This window comes from Eschrichtius robustus, chromosome 15 (assembly GCF_028021215.1).
Source record: "Eschrichtius robustus isolate mEscRob2 chromosome 15, mEscRob2.pri, whole genome shotgun sequence".
NCBI classification, from domain to species: domain Eukaryota; kingdom Metazoa; phylum Chordata; class Mammalia; order Artiodactyla; family Eschrichtiidae; genus Eschrichtius; species Eschrichtius robustus.
The window spans coordinates 22,014,840-22,029,933 of NC_090838.1; the positions used below are offsets into that span (position 1 = coordinate 22,014,840).

Here is a 15,094-nt window from a genome sequence, read left to right on the forward strand (position 1 = left end):
TTTTTCTTTTTAAGAAGCCTAAGAATACAATGCAATTTGTTTAAGCTTAAATAAATCATGTCTAATGGTCCCAGGGTATCTAAGCAAAGTAACCTTGTATAGGTCTTAGCTGAAGCCATGTTTCCATGTCCTTTCTGTACAGACACCCAGGCTAAATTCCACTGTGGGGCTAAACAACAGACGACTAAATCAGTCACAGTAGATATAAAGAACTTTCAAAATTGTACAGGTGCTCAAATAACCATCATACACAGACCAGAATAAAACAAATAGCACCTCTGTTTAATCAGCCTCCTTACTCGAACATTTCCCCAAATGCAAAATAGAAATATTTGAATTGTGAAACTCAACTTGGGAAATGAATCACGAAACCACAGGAGTGGATGTGAGAGAAACAGAAGGCATGCGGGCTCAGTAGTTGTGGCTCGCGGGCTTTATGGTGTGTGGGCTCAGCAGTTGTGGTGCACGGGCTTTGTTGCTCTGCGGCATGTGGGATCTTCCCGGACGAGGGACGGAACCTGTGTCCCCTGCATTGGCAGGTGGATTCTTAACCACTGCACCACCAGGGAAGTCTCCCAGATTCCTTTCTGATCCAAGATACAGCATTAGAAGAAAATAGCTTAGAGATGAGTAAATCATCAGTTATTAGACCAAGTTTCCAAGAGCTGTGTTGCTGGAGTGAAACCTGCTAAAAACAGGATGATTTATGCTGTTGTTTAGAAGCTGGACCACAGAAACCCACTGGAGTAGGCTAATTCCCCTCACTTCTTACACTCCAGTTATAAACTCATTAAATTCAGGGAATGCAGCATTAAGTTATTTGAGGACTGCTACTTCCCAGAGGATTCAGTGAGGTAGAAACTAATATGAAGGACATGGAAGATTACTCTCTCCTATTTAAATCTTTAAAAACAACGAACCTGGGCTTCCCTGGTGGCACAGTGGTTAAGGATCTGCCTGCCAATGCAGGGGATATGGGTTCGATCCCTAGTCTGGGAAGATCCAACATGCCATGGAGCAACTAAGCCCGTGCACCACAACTGCTGAGCCTGTGCTCTAGAGCCCGCGAGCCACAACTACTGAAGCCCGCAAGCCTAGAGCCTGTGCACTGCAACAAGTGAAGCCACCGCAATGAGAAGCCTGTGCACCGCAACGAAGAGTAGCCCCCGCTCGCTGCAACTAGAGAAAGCCTGTGTGCAGTGACGAAGACCCAATACAGCCAAAAATAAATAAAAATAAAAATAAATAAATTAAAAAAAACACGAACCTCTCAAAGACTCATACAGATACTTAAACATGCATGTACATGTACTTGTTTATAGCAGCACTGTTCACAACAGCCAAAAGGTGGGAACCGCCCATCAGCACATAAATGGATAAACAAATTGTGGTATATACAATGGAATATTATTCAGCCACAAAAGGAATAAAGTACTAATACATGCTATAAGGTAGATGAACCTTGAAAACATTATGCTAAGTGAAAGAAGCCAGACACAAAATGTCACATATCATATAATTCCATTTATAGGAAATATCCAGAATAGATAAATCCATAGAGACAGAAGGCAGATTGGTGGTTGCCAGGGGCTGAGGGGAGGGGGGGGAATGGGGAGAAACTGCTTAATGGGCAAGGAGTTTTTACTTTGGAATGATGGAAATGTTCTGGAACTAGATAGAAATGGTGGTTGTACAACATTGTGAATGTACTAAATGCCACTGAATTGTTCACTTTAAAATAGTTTAAAAATATGAGCTCATGTCTTAAACCGGGTTCTCGCCTCTAGAACCCTCTCCACCATACTTTACACTTACCTTGCACACCATAGATGTCTTTGCTCCAAGCCTAGCAGCTTGGACACACTGGTTGGCACCTTTCCCTCCAAAGCCAATAAAAAACTTATGACCATGGATGGTTTCACCAGTTTTTGGCAGACGAGAAGTAAGGCTATCATAATTTTAAAAGAGAAGGAGAAAAAAAAAAAAAAAAAGCACATTGGTAACTGCAGTCAAGTTAAGCTCTTCAGAAGACAGAGGGAAGTTTATCTGATGGAGCTCTAGTCTTAGCAGCCAGAACTGCAGGCAGAAGCAGGAAAGATTACCTTTTCCTTGAAGATAACATTCAGTAGTTTGCATCACTGTCAAGAACGCATCTGCTTGACAAAACTCTTCTCTCTCCCACTGCCCCACAGCCATACTGCTGTAGCTCTACTTCAGATGACAGCTCTTAGAGTCTGTACTGCATCAGGGTTGTTCACGGGTGCCTCTGTTTTCCATCTTGGGGAACTCTTGGAGGGAAGTAATTTCATATTCCCCCTTCCCAATGCCCAGCACAGAACTTTATTCACAGTGGGACTTAATAAATGGGACCAAGTTATTGTGCATATCTGTATAGGTTTATCTGGTCATTTACAAGAAGCAGGAAGTGTGCCAGGATTCTGGTAGTCCTGTTCAGGACCTAAGGAGAAGAGGGAAGTTGCAATTCGGGGCACTAAAGAATCTTATTTGTTTCCTTCCGGGTGGGGTGGGAGTGGGGTATTTAGATGGCAGGGTTAGGTTTCAGTCCTAGTCTCCTCCCCCTTCCCTATTAAGATGTTATTTAATCCCGAATTCTAAGTCACCTTGGGGATTCATTTTTTCCCTGGGTATCTCCCGTGTATACCTGAGGGATACATTAATAACTTTGTTTGTTTTTCTCTTATTCATCTGTTTTTCATTACAGGGGTCTCAGCCAAGAACTTAGAAAGGTAGAGGGAAGATTATTTTTCCACCCCTACATCTCTTTTATATATATATAAATAAAAGCATTCTTAAGATCTAAGTTTAGTTTAAAATTTTTACTATGGAAAATTCCAAACATATAAAACTAGAGGAAATGCTATATTGACTTCCCCTATCCCCATGTACCCATCACCCAGATTCAACTATTGTCAACTCATAGCCAATCCTGTTTCAGTCTATACCTTCACTGACTTCTCCAAATGCTAAGGATTTTTACTGACATTACTGTCTAATGAAGATAATAGTAAACGAGGCAAAAAGCATCAAAGACTTGCTCCAGGATATGATTTTCATAACACTGAAGGTGGAAGATGCGAGGAAACAGAATCTTTGAAGAACAGATAACTTTAAATGGAAAAGGAGTTCTGGGTATAGGGGCAAGTGGAGAAGATTGGCTCAAGTGGCATGAGGACTGGTTGAATGGCCACAAAGAGGGCCAAGGGCCAGATGGAGCCAATGGAGAGATGGCAGGTGCTCCAAAGGTTAATTAGCTTTAGACAGGAAAGAAAGGCCAAGAGAGAAGTTCACAATAACTCAACTGAGAACCTACTCTGTTTTAGCAGATTAGAAATTTACATTCATTTCCCACCTAGGCTGTGATCTAACTGAAAACAGCCTGTCTGCAATGGAATGACATACGACTGATGCCAAGAACACATGATCATGTCAATAAAAACCAAGTTTGACCTATGAACCTCCTTTATGTATTTCTAAAAGTCTCAATAAATTGGGCCAAAACTACTCCATTCCCTAGCAGTGCCCTGTCAAATACGGTTATTTGAGATTCAAAAGAGACTCATCAATAATTTGAAAACATCCCACTCTACTCCGCCCCTTTTCAATTCTATTTTTATCTTGGATTCTAAATGCATTTATAGTACTGATGAAAAAAATATACATCTACAAGGTTCACTTCTGAAAAAGGTACTCAATCAAGAGAAAAATGGTTTTAATGTAATGTTATTATCCTGTCATTTAATTTAGCAATGACAAGTGATGATGAGATTTTGATTTGCATCAGAAATCTTAAACATTTTAGGATTCTGTTATGAACAGGCAATGATGAGTAATCTGTGTGATTGAGTAACTATATGAATTCTTGGCTTATTGATGCTGCTGCAAACAACATTCATAGCAACCTTAAAAAGAAAAAATATCCAATGTGGCTAAAAACAGGCCAAAATAATTAGTAAGACTGTCACTAAAGAAACTCATGACTTCCACTATATTTATACTTAGATCTGGGTCATAACTCACTGGTTTGAATTGAGTGTATTTTTTATTATCAACTGTGGGAAACCATGAAAAATATATCACCAGATTATTACCGGGATGTACGTGTTTGTGGGGGAGGAGTGAAATCAGGGGTGCTGCGTGTATGTGTTTGATGTGGGAGCAGATGGCTGGGATTTAAACTCATTTCTAAACAACTTATATTAACACAAGCACTGTACTAATTTAGCCATCACTGAAATTCCTCACTCCTTGGAATGCTACTATTTTCTTTTCCTTCTACATCTTCGTCCTATTCTTATTTCCTTCCTCCCTGAGTTGTCGCCTTGCCCTGCGTGAGGATAGGGACCAATGTCTGCACCACCTTATCCCCATTTGCTGACTGAATGAACCTTTGTAAGAGTCTCCTGTTACCTCTGAAGGGTAGCAGAATATGCTACTCCAAAATATGACTGGAGAAGGACGTGCTACTGCAAAATATGCTGCTTTGGTATATTGATTATCTTGACTGTAGGCACGTGAAAAACAGCAAATGCAGGGAGAGGCTTTCTCCGAACTCCCCTTATCTGCCTACGGACAGATCCTCCCAAAGGAACTCAACTGCCATAAATCCCCTTCCTGGGAGTTTCATCAACCAGAGAGGATTGACTCTTGTCACAGGAGAGACTAGAAGTCAATACCACGCCTAGACAGACATTGTCACAGACTGTCACAACTCCCATCTATTCTTCTAAGGGGCCATTCATCTGTCCTAAAAATCATTCACTCTCCCCTAAAAGACCTACCACTCCCCTCCCCCTTCCCTATTAAGATGTTATTTAATCCCGAATTCTAAGTCACCTTGGGGATTCATTTTTTCCCTGGGTATCTCCCGTGTATACCTGAGGGATACATTAATAACTTTGTTTGTTTTTCTCTTATTCATCTGTTTTTCATTACAGGGGTCTCAGCCAAGAACTTAGAAAGGTAGAGGGAAGATTATTTTTCCACCCCTACATCTCTTTTCCATGTCTCCCTGTATGGTATCCGTTCTTTCCTCTGAATTGAAGATGTGGAGGTGTTGACGAATGAGGGAGAAGAGGCTGGGATGACTGTGCAATTGTCTGGCAATAAAAATTCCATGTTTTACAAGACCTTGCCCACTGCATTCCCAATATTGGCAGCATTCCTTTCTATAAGCAAGAACTGTAACTAGAACTCATACTATCATTCCTTCATTCACACATTAATTCAACAAACGTTAAATCAGTGTTTTCCAATGAACCTCCTAAGGGCAAAGTAAGCTTGCTGACAATGAGATAAAACCTAACCATGATGCTAATAACACATGAGTGAAAAAAACATGTCACAGAATAAGGAGATTAGTATGACCTGATTCATGTTTCTTAAAAGGAAAAAGATACATGTTCTCATATGATATGTAAATGCACAGGAAATGAAATGTTAATGACAGATACCCGTGAGAAGGATGGGAGTGGGGGGCAAAAGTGCACGGAAGTACAGTAAGTCCCCTACTTACGAACGAGTTCCGTTCCGAGAACGCATTCGTAAGTCCAATTTGTTCGTAAGTCCAACAAAGTTAGCTTAGGTACCCAACTAACACAATCGGCTATATAGTACTGTACTGTACTGTAATAATAGGTTTACAATACTTTTCATACAAATAATACATAAAAAACAAGCAAACACAAAAAATAAAACATTTTAATCTTACAGTACAGTACCTTGAAAAGTATGGTAGTACAGTACAACAGATGGCATACAGGGGCTGGCACTGAGTGAACAGGCAAGAAGAGTTAACTGACTGGAGGAGGGAGAGGAGGTAGGAGATGGTAGGATCGTCAGCAATAGGAGACGGAGGGTAAGCTGCAATTTCACTCATGCCTGACGTTGATGGAACGCACGTTCGCATCTTGGAAAGTTCACAACTTGAAGGTTCGTATGTAGGGGACCTACTATATTCAACAAGAGTATCTTTGTGTTTTATGGGAAGCCACTTGTGACTACTTCAGATTCATCTGGCCTCGCCGCATCTTTTTCTAGCCGTCAGTTGCCTCCGGCTGGCTTCTTGCAGGTGCAGCCTAACAGAGCCTTGCCCAGGGCCATCCTCTCCTCACTCCAGGATTTCTGTTTCTGTTCTGGGCTGTTCTGCAGGACAGAGCAACCTGTTAAACACATCAAGTATCTTGGTATAAGCTCTTCTGCTTCCCGGCTTCACTTTCCCTGGCCCTCACTCTTGCTCCCTGGATCACAGTCCAGCACAGAGGATGTGCACTCAAGCCTTTGTCTTATTGCCCTGCTTTCTGTTGAAAGATAGTTTATTGCTGATTATTTTTTTAAAAGTGAATGAATTAAACAGTGGAAAGTGAATTGGAGAGCAACTAGAACATGAGTTACAAACGGGCAGAAGCATTTCTGAATTATAGATCCTAATTTACTTTGAATTAGGCTTTTCTATCTTTTTTTCTTTATTAAAATCATGAAATTAAGGTCAGGTTGAGGAAAGGACCTGCACAAAGCACCATCCGCTGTATGAAAGCATCACCATAATTCTTCCCAATTCAAACATGAGCTCTTAGTAGGGTGTCAAAGACAGACCAATTAAGTGCTCAAAGGAAAAAAAAAAAAAAAAAAAAGGGAAGCAGTACTGGTAGAAATATATATACTGTTGCTACCATTTAAAATTTTTAAATAGTGTAAATTTCTGAATGAAGGAGAAAACCAGTCATAAGAAATATATTTGAATTTAAAACAAATTCGTAACTTTAAAATGTCATGATATTTTATTTATTAAAAAAAATTTTTTTTTAAAAATGTCATGATATTTTAAAGTTGGACAGAAGGAAGCACCGATAAATGTTCAGGTGGCCCCCCAGTCTTCTGGGCCATGAGAGGTCATGCAGTTAGAGTTTGGTTGTATGAGGAAGGAGGCCTGAGCCACTTACAGATTGCATTACCTTTGACAGCTTTTCCCTCTTTGAACCAGCTTCTTCTCTTGCAAAACAGGTTTAATAATACTTGTCAACTCCTTAAATGCCTGGGTTTTGTACTCTGAGTTATTTCACTGACAGGTGTTACCAGAACAACTTATCAATTGCTTTTAACTTCTTGACAATGATGTGCCTGTTACAGATTCTCAGAGATGATTCATATCAAAGGAAGGAATGACCTGGTGAAACGGATAAGAAGCGATTTGACCAAAGAGGTTACACTGATACTGGCTCCAGCCAAAAGTCAAGGAATATGCTGCTTTTTGGCTTTTGAATTCCATCCTTTCTTCTTCTGGCTGTAAGCTTCTGACACTGTACACCCCTGTAACAGGGGATTGTACCATTAGTTATCACCCAGTTAACATTCATTATGCTCATTTATTATTCCTACTGCCTGTATTTTTCAACCATATCTATTCTTCCCAGCATTTGTGTATGTCACATTTACAAGCATGGGGTAATTCCCAAACCAAGCTAGTGATACCTGTTTCTACCTCTGTAAAAAGAACTTAGCCTTGCAGCTAAAACTTCATTTTGTGGTGCCTAACCCTAAATTTGCATACATACACGTATGATTTATTTAAGGAAATGAAACATGAATTATGCTTTAGATGGTTCTTAACTGATTTTGATTTCTAACTTATATCTTTTCCTAGCTAACAAGCCTGTGGCTAAAAAGTCATTTTGTCTGAAGATGCAGCTACTCTTGAATTTATAGAATAGATAAACAATACTCTAGTCAGAAGTGGCCAGCCTTTCAGAGTGTCATATACTTGACCCTTATTTATTTAAATTTTGCTTAGGTGTGAGAAAGTGTGCTAGGCATTGGGAGAGCCAGTAAAGCCAAGCATGTTATGGTCTTCTCCCACGTTATGGTCTTACATGGCTTTTCATTCACACCTCTGTTCAAATGTTACCTCCTTGGAGAGGCCTTCCCAGACCACCTTACAGGTGAGATACCCCCTTCCTAACTGAATTTTTGTAAAGCATTCATTCATTCTGACAAATAACACTAGGTTTTTGGATCAGATCCAGCCTTTTAATTACTCTTAATTGTGTTAGTTCTCCATGTCCCAATCCCCTGTGGGGTGACATGATGAGAGAAACCTTTAAATCATGAATTTTGGGAGTTGATGTAGGACAGCTGACACAGCTGCTGTTCCTCCTCCCCTCTAGGGTGGGATGGGGCAGAGAGAGAGAGGGAGGGAGGGAGGGGGGAGAAGAATATGACCTACTGACTTTTGCTCTGTAATGTAAACAAATCCTCTTAGGGGAAAGGAGGGAGAGGTCTTTAGGTTTACAATCCCTAGAATGTAAATAAATGTATCCAAGGAAAAAGTCTCTAAATCTCTCCAGAGGTCTCTGACTTGTACAGTTTGTCTGCCGTTCAAACATTCTTTAATCCAAGTGCCAACAGTCTTTCTCAGAAAGTCATGATCATGCACAAATGTGGAAACGTTCATGGAGCATTGCATCCCAACAATTTTCTTCATAGCAATATCATTGCCCAACGTTACAACACTCACTTATTTCTTTCCTCTTGCCCTAGCTTCTTTTGGATTAATTGTATTCCATTTCTTCTTCACTACTGATGTGTTATTAACTCCACCTCTTTTTTTCTATTTTTTAAAAGCGATTGATCTAGGGTTTACAATAAGCACTTTAGTTTAGTTTATTTCCAAATATTACTAAACCACTTTACTTATAAATGTAATCTACTTTACGGTAGTATTCTCCCATTACCCCTTCCTAACCTTTGTGTTATTACTGGCATACATTTTACTTCTACATAATATAAACCGTACAACACTGTGTTATTATTTTTATTTGGATTGTCAATTGCCTTTTAAAGAAATTAAGAAATGAAGAAAAGAACGCTTTGCATTTATCCATAGATTTACCATTTCTGGGACTTTTCATGCCTTTGAGTGGATCTGAGTTTCCATCTAGTACTATTTTGGTTTCACCTAAAGAACTTCCTTCAATATTTATTGCAGTGCAAGTTTCTAGTAATAAATTCTCTTGGCTATTGTTTTCCTGTCTTTATTTCCCCATCATATTTGAAGGATATAGAATTTTATGTTGACAGTTTATTTTTCCAGTACTTTAAAGATTTCATTTTTTTCTGGCTTGCATTGTTTCTAATAAGAAGTCTGCAGTCAATCTTCGCTCCCCTTATGTAATGTGTATTTTTCCCTCTGGTTGCTTTTAAGAGTTTCTGTTTATAATTGGTTTGCAGGAATTTGATTACAGTGTGCTTTGCTATGGTTTGCATTATGTTTATCCTACTTGGGGTTCACTGAAATTCTTAGATCTATGTGTTTATATTTTTCATAACATTTGAAAAAAATTCAGCTATTGTTTCTTCAAATAGTTTTTGTGCCTCTCCCACTCTTTTTTTCTTCTTAGATTCCATTTACACACGATAGACTGCTTGTCTCATATCACAGAGGCTCTGTGCATTTTGCTCAGTCATTTTTTCCCTCTACGCTTCAATTTAGATAATCTCTATTCACTGTCTTCAAGTACAGTGATCCTTTCTTCTCTAATGTCTACTCTGCTGATAAGCCCATCAAATGAATTTTTCATTTCAAATACTGCACCTTTCATTTCTTACATCTCTATTTGGTTCTTTTATACGTCTTCCACTTTTCTCCTCATTATGTTCAAGTTCTTCTTTAAATCACTGAGCATATTTACAAGGGCTCTTCTAAAATCCCTTTCTGTGAATTCCATCATCCCTGTCATTTCTGTGTTGGTTTTGACTTTTGTTTTCTTGGTTATGGATAACATTTTCTTGATTCTTTGCATGTCTAATGACTTTTGATTGAATGCGGAACATTGCAAATGTTACATCGGGTGTCTTAATTCTATTGTATTTTTCCAAAGGGTTGAACTTTTTCAGGCAGTTAATTTGTGGATCTGTTTGATCCTTTGAGGAATGTTTTTGAGAGTTGTTACAGTGAGTTTAGAGTACCTTTACTTTAGGGCAAGTTTACCCCTTCTAACTAAATTGTGATCCTTCTTGGATCTCCACTGAATGCTCCAGCGGTTCAACAATGTCTCTGGCTGGACAGAACTCAACACCTCCCATTCCTGTACAATTTCTGGGACATGTTCACCTTAGAGCTCTCCAGTAGTTGCCCAGCTTTGTGGAGTTTCTATATATATCCATTTAGCATTTAGCAACAGAGTCAAGGGGACTCCTCTGCAGATTTCTGGACTTCCCCCTGATTAGCTCCTTCTCTTCCAGTATATGTTCCCATAAATCCTAGCCACCATGGTCATCCTAAGTTATGAACTCAGTTTTCTCAACTCACTGATGCTGCCATGCTTCCCTTGAGTTCCTCCTCTCTGTGCGATGGTCAGTAATGTGCCTCCAGGACTTACCTTGTTTGTCTCCTTTCTCTTCTGGATAACACTCCTGTTGTCCAATATCAGAAACAGTTGCTTCATATGTTTTGTCCCATTTTCTAGTTGTTTATGGTGGGAAGGTAAGTCTTATACTAGTTATTCTAATATGGTCAGAAGTAAATATTTTTGAATGAATGTTCTACACCTTAAAAGACACTTAGTTGGGATGACAGAATCCCACATACATAATAAATCATACAGGGACTTCCTTGGTGGCGCAGTGGTTAAGACTCCGTGCTCCCAATGTAGGGGGCCTGGGTTCTATCCCTGGTCAGGGAACTAGATCCCACATGCATGCCGTAACTAAGAGTTCACATGCCACAACTAAGGAGCTGGCGTGCCGCAACTAAGGTGCCCACCTGCCGCAACTAAGGAGCCTGCCTGCTGCAACTAAGACCCAGCACAACCAAATAAATAAATAAATAAAAAGCAAAAAAGCATATGGCTCCACATTAAAAAAAAAAAATCATACAATGAGGTGAGAGCAGGGCAAAAGTGCTATGTATGACTGTAGCCCAAGTAGAATGGTTATTAAACAAATGTGGTCAGAATAACAGAGACAAAACAGGCTCACATCCTTCTTCAGTCTTCCAACGTGGGATAGAGGACTGAGTACAGAAGGTACCAGAGGCATACAGGTCAAAGTATTAAAAATATATCTAAAAACTAAAACACTGTCTAATGTCAACTAATCTTTTTGAATAATTATATATATATATATATATATACACCTCCTTACTCCCAGCTGAGAAAAGTCCTGGAGAAAGAATAAAAGCTTGGCTAGGGAGGTGCTGAATGAGCTAATTTTGGAACTACAAGGTGCAAGAGGAGAGGGCAGGAGAAATACATATACGTATGTGTATGGGGGATTAGTGAGTGGGGATTGGACAACTATAGGATGGCATAAAGGTATGTGGGACAATCAGGATGCAGAAAAAAAGAAGCAGAAAGAATTGTTGAGACATTTATCAAAGTTCCTGATGAAAAATGTTTTAATTCATTGAAGAAGACAAGCAAAGTATGAGAGTGTCAAATAACTATAGACCAATATTTTATTTTCTATTTTTCCAATTAATTATAGTAAATTTTAAATTTCAAAATGACTCCTGTCACCACATTGTAATTATCTCTAGGCTAGTTCTTCCTGCCATCTGCTGGTGTAGGTAAAAGAAATATAAATGGAATTAATTTTATTGTAAGCAAAATATGATTAGAAGGCTAAATCAGCACACAAAAATAATGTATTCTGGAATCAGTTATTAAAAATGTTAATTTACCTACTATGTTTGGTTTTTAGTGCTCATGCTTCTTTCACATTCCCATCATCATGAATAATCAAGAACTGATTATATTGTATTTGGGCTTCACAATACATTTGTAAGATGGGTCAGGATAGGCATTATCATCATTTCTGTCTTAGGAAGGAAGTGAGAACTCAAAAAAGTAATGGCTTATCAAAATGTACACAGCTGTTAGGTAGATGAGCCTAAATCTTAATTCTGGATTTAGGATTCCACTGCCATGGTCCTTAAATCATTCTATGCTACTTACAATCAACTTTCTCTCAATTTTTTTAGATGAAAACTTTAAAAATCTACTCTCTTAGCAATATTGTATTATTAACTATAGTCACACTGTTGTACATTACATCCCTGTGACCTATTTATTTTATAACTGGGAGTTTGTTCCTTTTGAGCCCCTACCCGTTTCACTCACCCCCACCCCCACCTCTGGCAACCACCCATCTGTTCTTTGTATCTATGAGCTTAGTTTTTAAATTAAATATATATATTTTTAAGATCCCACATATAAGTGATCTCAAATGGTATTTTTCTGACTTACTCCACTTAGCATAATGCCCTCCAGGTCTATCTATATTGTTGCAAATTTTTCTTTTTTTCTTATGGCTGAATAATATCCCATTGTGTATATACATACACCACATTCTCTTTATCCATTCATGCATCAGTGGACCCTTAGATTGTTAGTTCTATTTTTAACTTTTTGAGGAACCTCCATTCTATTTTTCATAGTGGCTGTACCAATTTACATTCCCACCAACAGTACACAATGGTTCTCTTTTCTCCAACACTTATTTCTTGTCTTTTTGATAACAGCCACTCTAGACAGGTGTGAGATGATAATACATTGTGGTTTTGATTTGCATTTCCCTGATGATTAGTGATGTTGAGCATCTCTTCATGTACCTCTTGGGCATCTATATGTCTTCTTAGGAAAAATGTCTATTCAGAACTTCTGCCCATTTTTTAATTGGATTTTTTTTTTTGCTCTTGAGTTGCAGGAGTTCTTTATATATTTTAGATATTTTTTCTCAATTTTGACTGTAATATTGGACATTCAGTAGATATAACAGAAATATTTAACATTATTTTTATGAGCATAAAAAATAGCAAATTCTGTATTGAAAAAGACTTATAGTTCATTGCATCGCTCTACTTCTTTTGATTGTGACACTAAGTGATGTTACAGGGGAGAGTGGTGGCCTCCACTACACTGTCATAATAGTTAAGTATTCATTCTTAAAATCTTATTTGTATTTCAAATCTCTTTGCATAACCTATTCGCTATGATTGGAAATTTCTTTCCCCTTCTTCTTTTTGGAGCTAATCTATATGCGTCCTTTGAAATTCAACTCAGATATTACTTCCTCTAGGACTCCGAATGTAACCATGTGGGTTAGCTGCCCTGCCTCTACTCCCTAGCAATCTATGCATGTTTGTCTCATAGCCTGTATCACATTTGCTTCTGTATCACTATGGCCTAAGACTGTGCCTATACACATCAAGTGTCCAATAAACAGCTGTTAAAATATACATACATTAATAGTGCCAGATACCATTTTTTGAGTGCTTATCATAAGACAAATATTGCACTAAGCACCTATGACCACTAAATCACTTAATCCTTACAATAACCCCAAGACAAGGTTATTATTTTCATCTCCATTTCACAGATAAGAAGAATGAGAATTAGATTAAAAAACTTACCCAAGCTCACCCAGTAAAAGATGGCAGAGCCAGGATTCAAACCAAGGCTGGTCTGACTACAAAACCCATTATAAGATATTATGTACAAATGTACTTAATGTCCCTTGGAATTATTTATATTTCATGTTTTTATAATTTCTCATGTAATTTCTGGTAGCTGTACTTTTGAAGAATATTGGAGTTTTGCAAGCTGAACCAAGATGGTAAGGTGGAAAGACCAAATAGTGTTCCTTTCCTTAGAGTTCAGGAGGAATTCAGGAGGAATTAAGTTGATGGGTCAAAGAAGACATAATAATGGTATTTAGAAAGTAATGAAAACTAAATTATAACAACAACAACAACAACGACAAAAAGTACAAGTATACCTCAGAGATATTGCTGGTTCAGTTCCAGACAAGCACAATAAAGCGAATATCGCAATAAAGTGAGTCAAATGAATTTTTTTGGTTTCCCAGTGCATATAAGTTATGTTTACACTATACTGTAGTCTATGAATGTGCAATAGCGTTACGTCAAAAAAAACAATGCACCTACCTTATTTAAAAAATACTTTATTGCTAAAAAATGCTAACCATCATCTGAGCCTTCAGCAAGTCATAATCATTTAGCTGGTGGAGTGTCTTGTCTCGATGTTGACGGCTGCTGAGTGATCAGGGTGAGGTGTCTGTGGCAATTTCTTAAAATAGGACAGTGAAGTTTGCCACATCAATTGACTCTTCCTTTCATGAACGATTTCTCTATGTAGTGTGCGATGCTGTTTGATAGCATTTTACCCACAGCAGAACTTCTTTCAAAATTTGAGTCAATCCTTTCAAACCCTGCTGCTGCTTTATCAACTAAGTTTATGTAATGCTCTAAATCCTTTGTTATCATTTCAACAATCTTCGCAGCATCTTCACCAGGAGTAGATTCCATCTCAAGAAACCACTTTCTTTGCTCATCCCTAAGAAGCAGGTCCTCATCTGTTCAAGTTTTGTCATGAGATTGCAGCACTTCAGTCACATCTTCAGGCTCCATTTCTAGCTCTCTTGCTATTTCTACCACATCTGCAGGGACTTCCTCCACCGAAGTCGTGAACCCCTCAGAGTCATCCATGAGGGTTGGAATCAACTTCTTCCAAGCTCCTGTTAATGTTAATATTTTGACCTCTTCCCATGAATCACAAATGTTCTTAATAGCATCTAGAATGGTGAATCCTTTCCAGAAGGTTTTCAATTAACTCTGCCCAAATCCATCAGAGGAATCACTCTGTGGCACGTTTAGCCTTATGGAATGTACTTCTCAAATAATAAGATGTGAAAGTTGAAATTACTCCTTGATTCATGGGCCACAGAATGGATGTTGTGTTAGCAGGCATGTAAACAACATTAATCTCATTGTACATCTCCACTAGAGCTCTTGGGTGACCAGGTACATTGTCAATGAACAGTAATATTTTGAAAGGATTTTTTTTTTTTTCTGAGCGGTAGGTCTCATCAATGAGCTTAAAATATTCAGTAAACCATGTTGTAAACAGAAGTGCTGTCATCCAGGTTTTGTTGTTCCATTTACAGAGCACAGGCAGAACAGATTTAGCCTAATTCTTAAGGGCCCTAGGATTTTCAGAATGGTAAATGAACACTGGCTTCAACTTTAAGTTGCCAGCTGCATTAGCCCCTAACAAGAGAG

At 38.5% G+C, this 15,094-nt stretch overlaps 1 protein-coding gene across 2 annotated transcripts in view; it reads right to left on the reverse strand.

Moving 5' to 3' along the window:
* Window positions 1–15,094, reverse strand: part of RBKS (ribokinase) — an 85,826-nt gene that overhangs the window by 57,951 nt on the left and 12,781 nt on the right. For both annotated transcript variants that reach the window (XM_068564588.1, XM_068564587.1), the window contains exon 2: window positions 1,816–1,948. In XM_068564588.1, coding sequence (XP_068420689.1) covers window positions 1,816–1,948 — 133 coding nt within the window. The remainder of the gene's footprint in view (window positions 1–1,815; window positions 1,949–15,094) is intronic.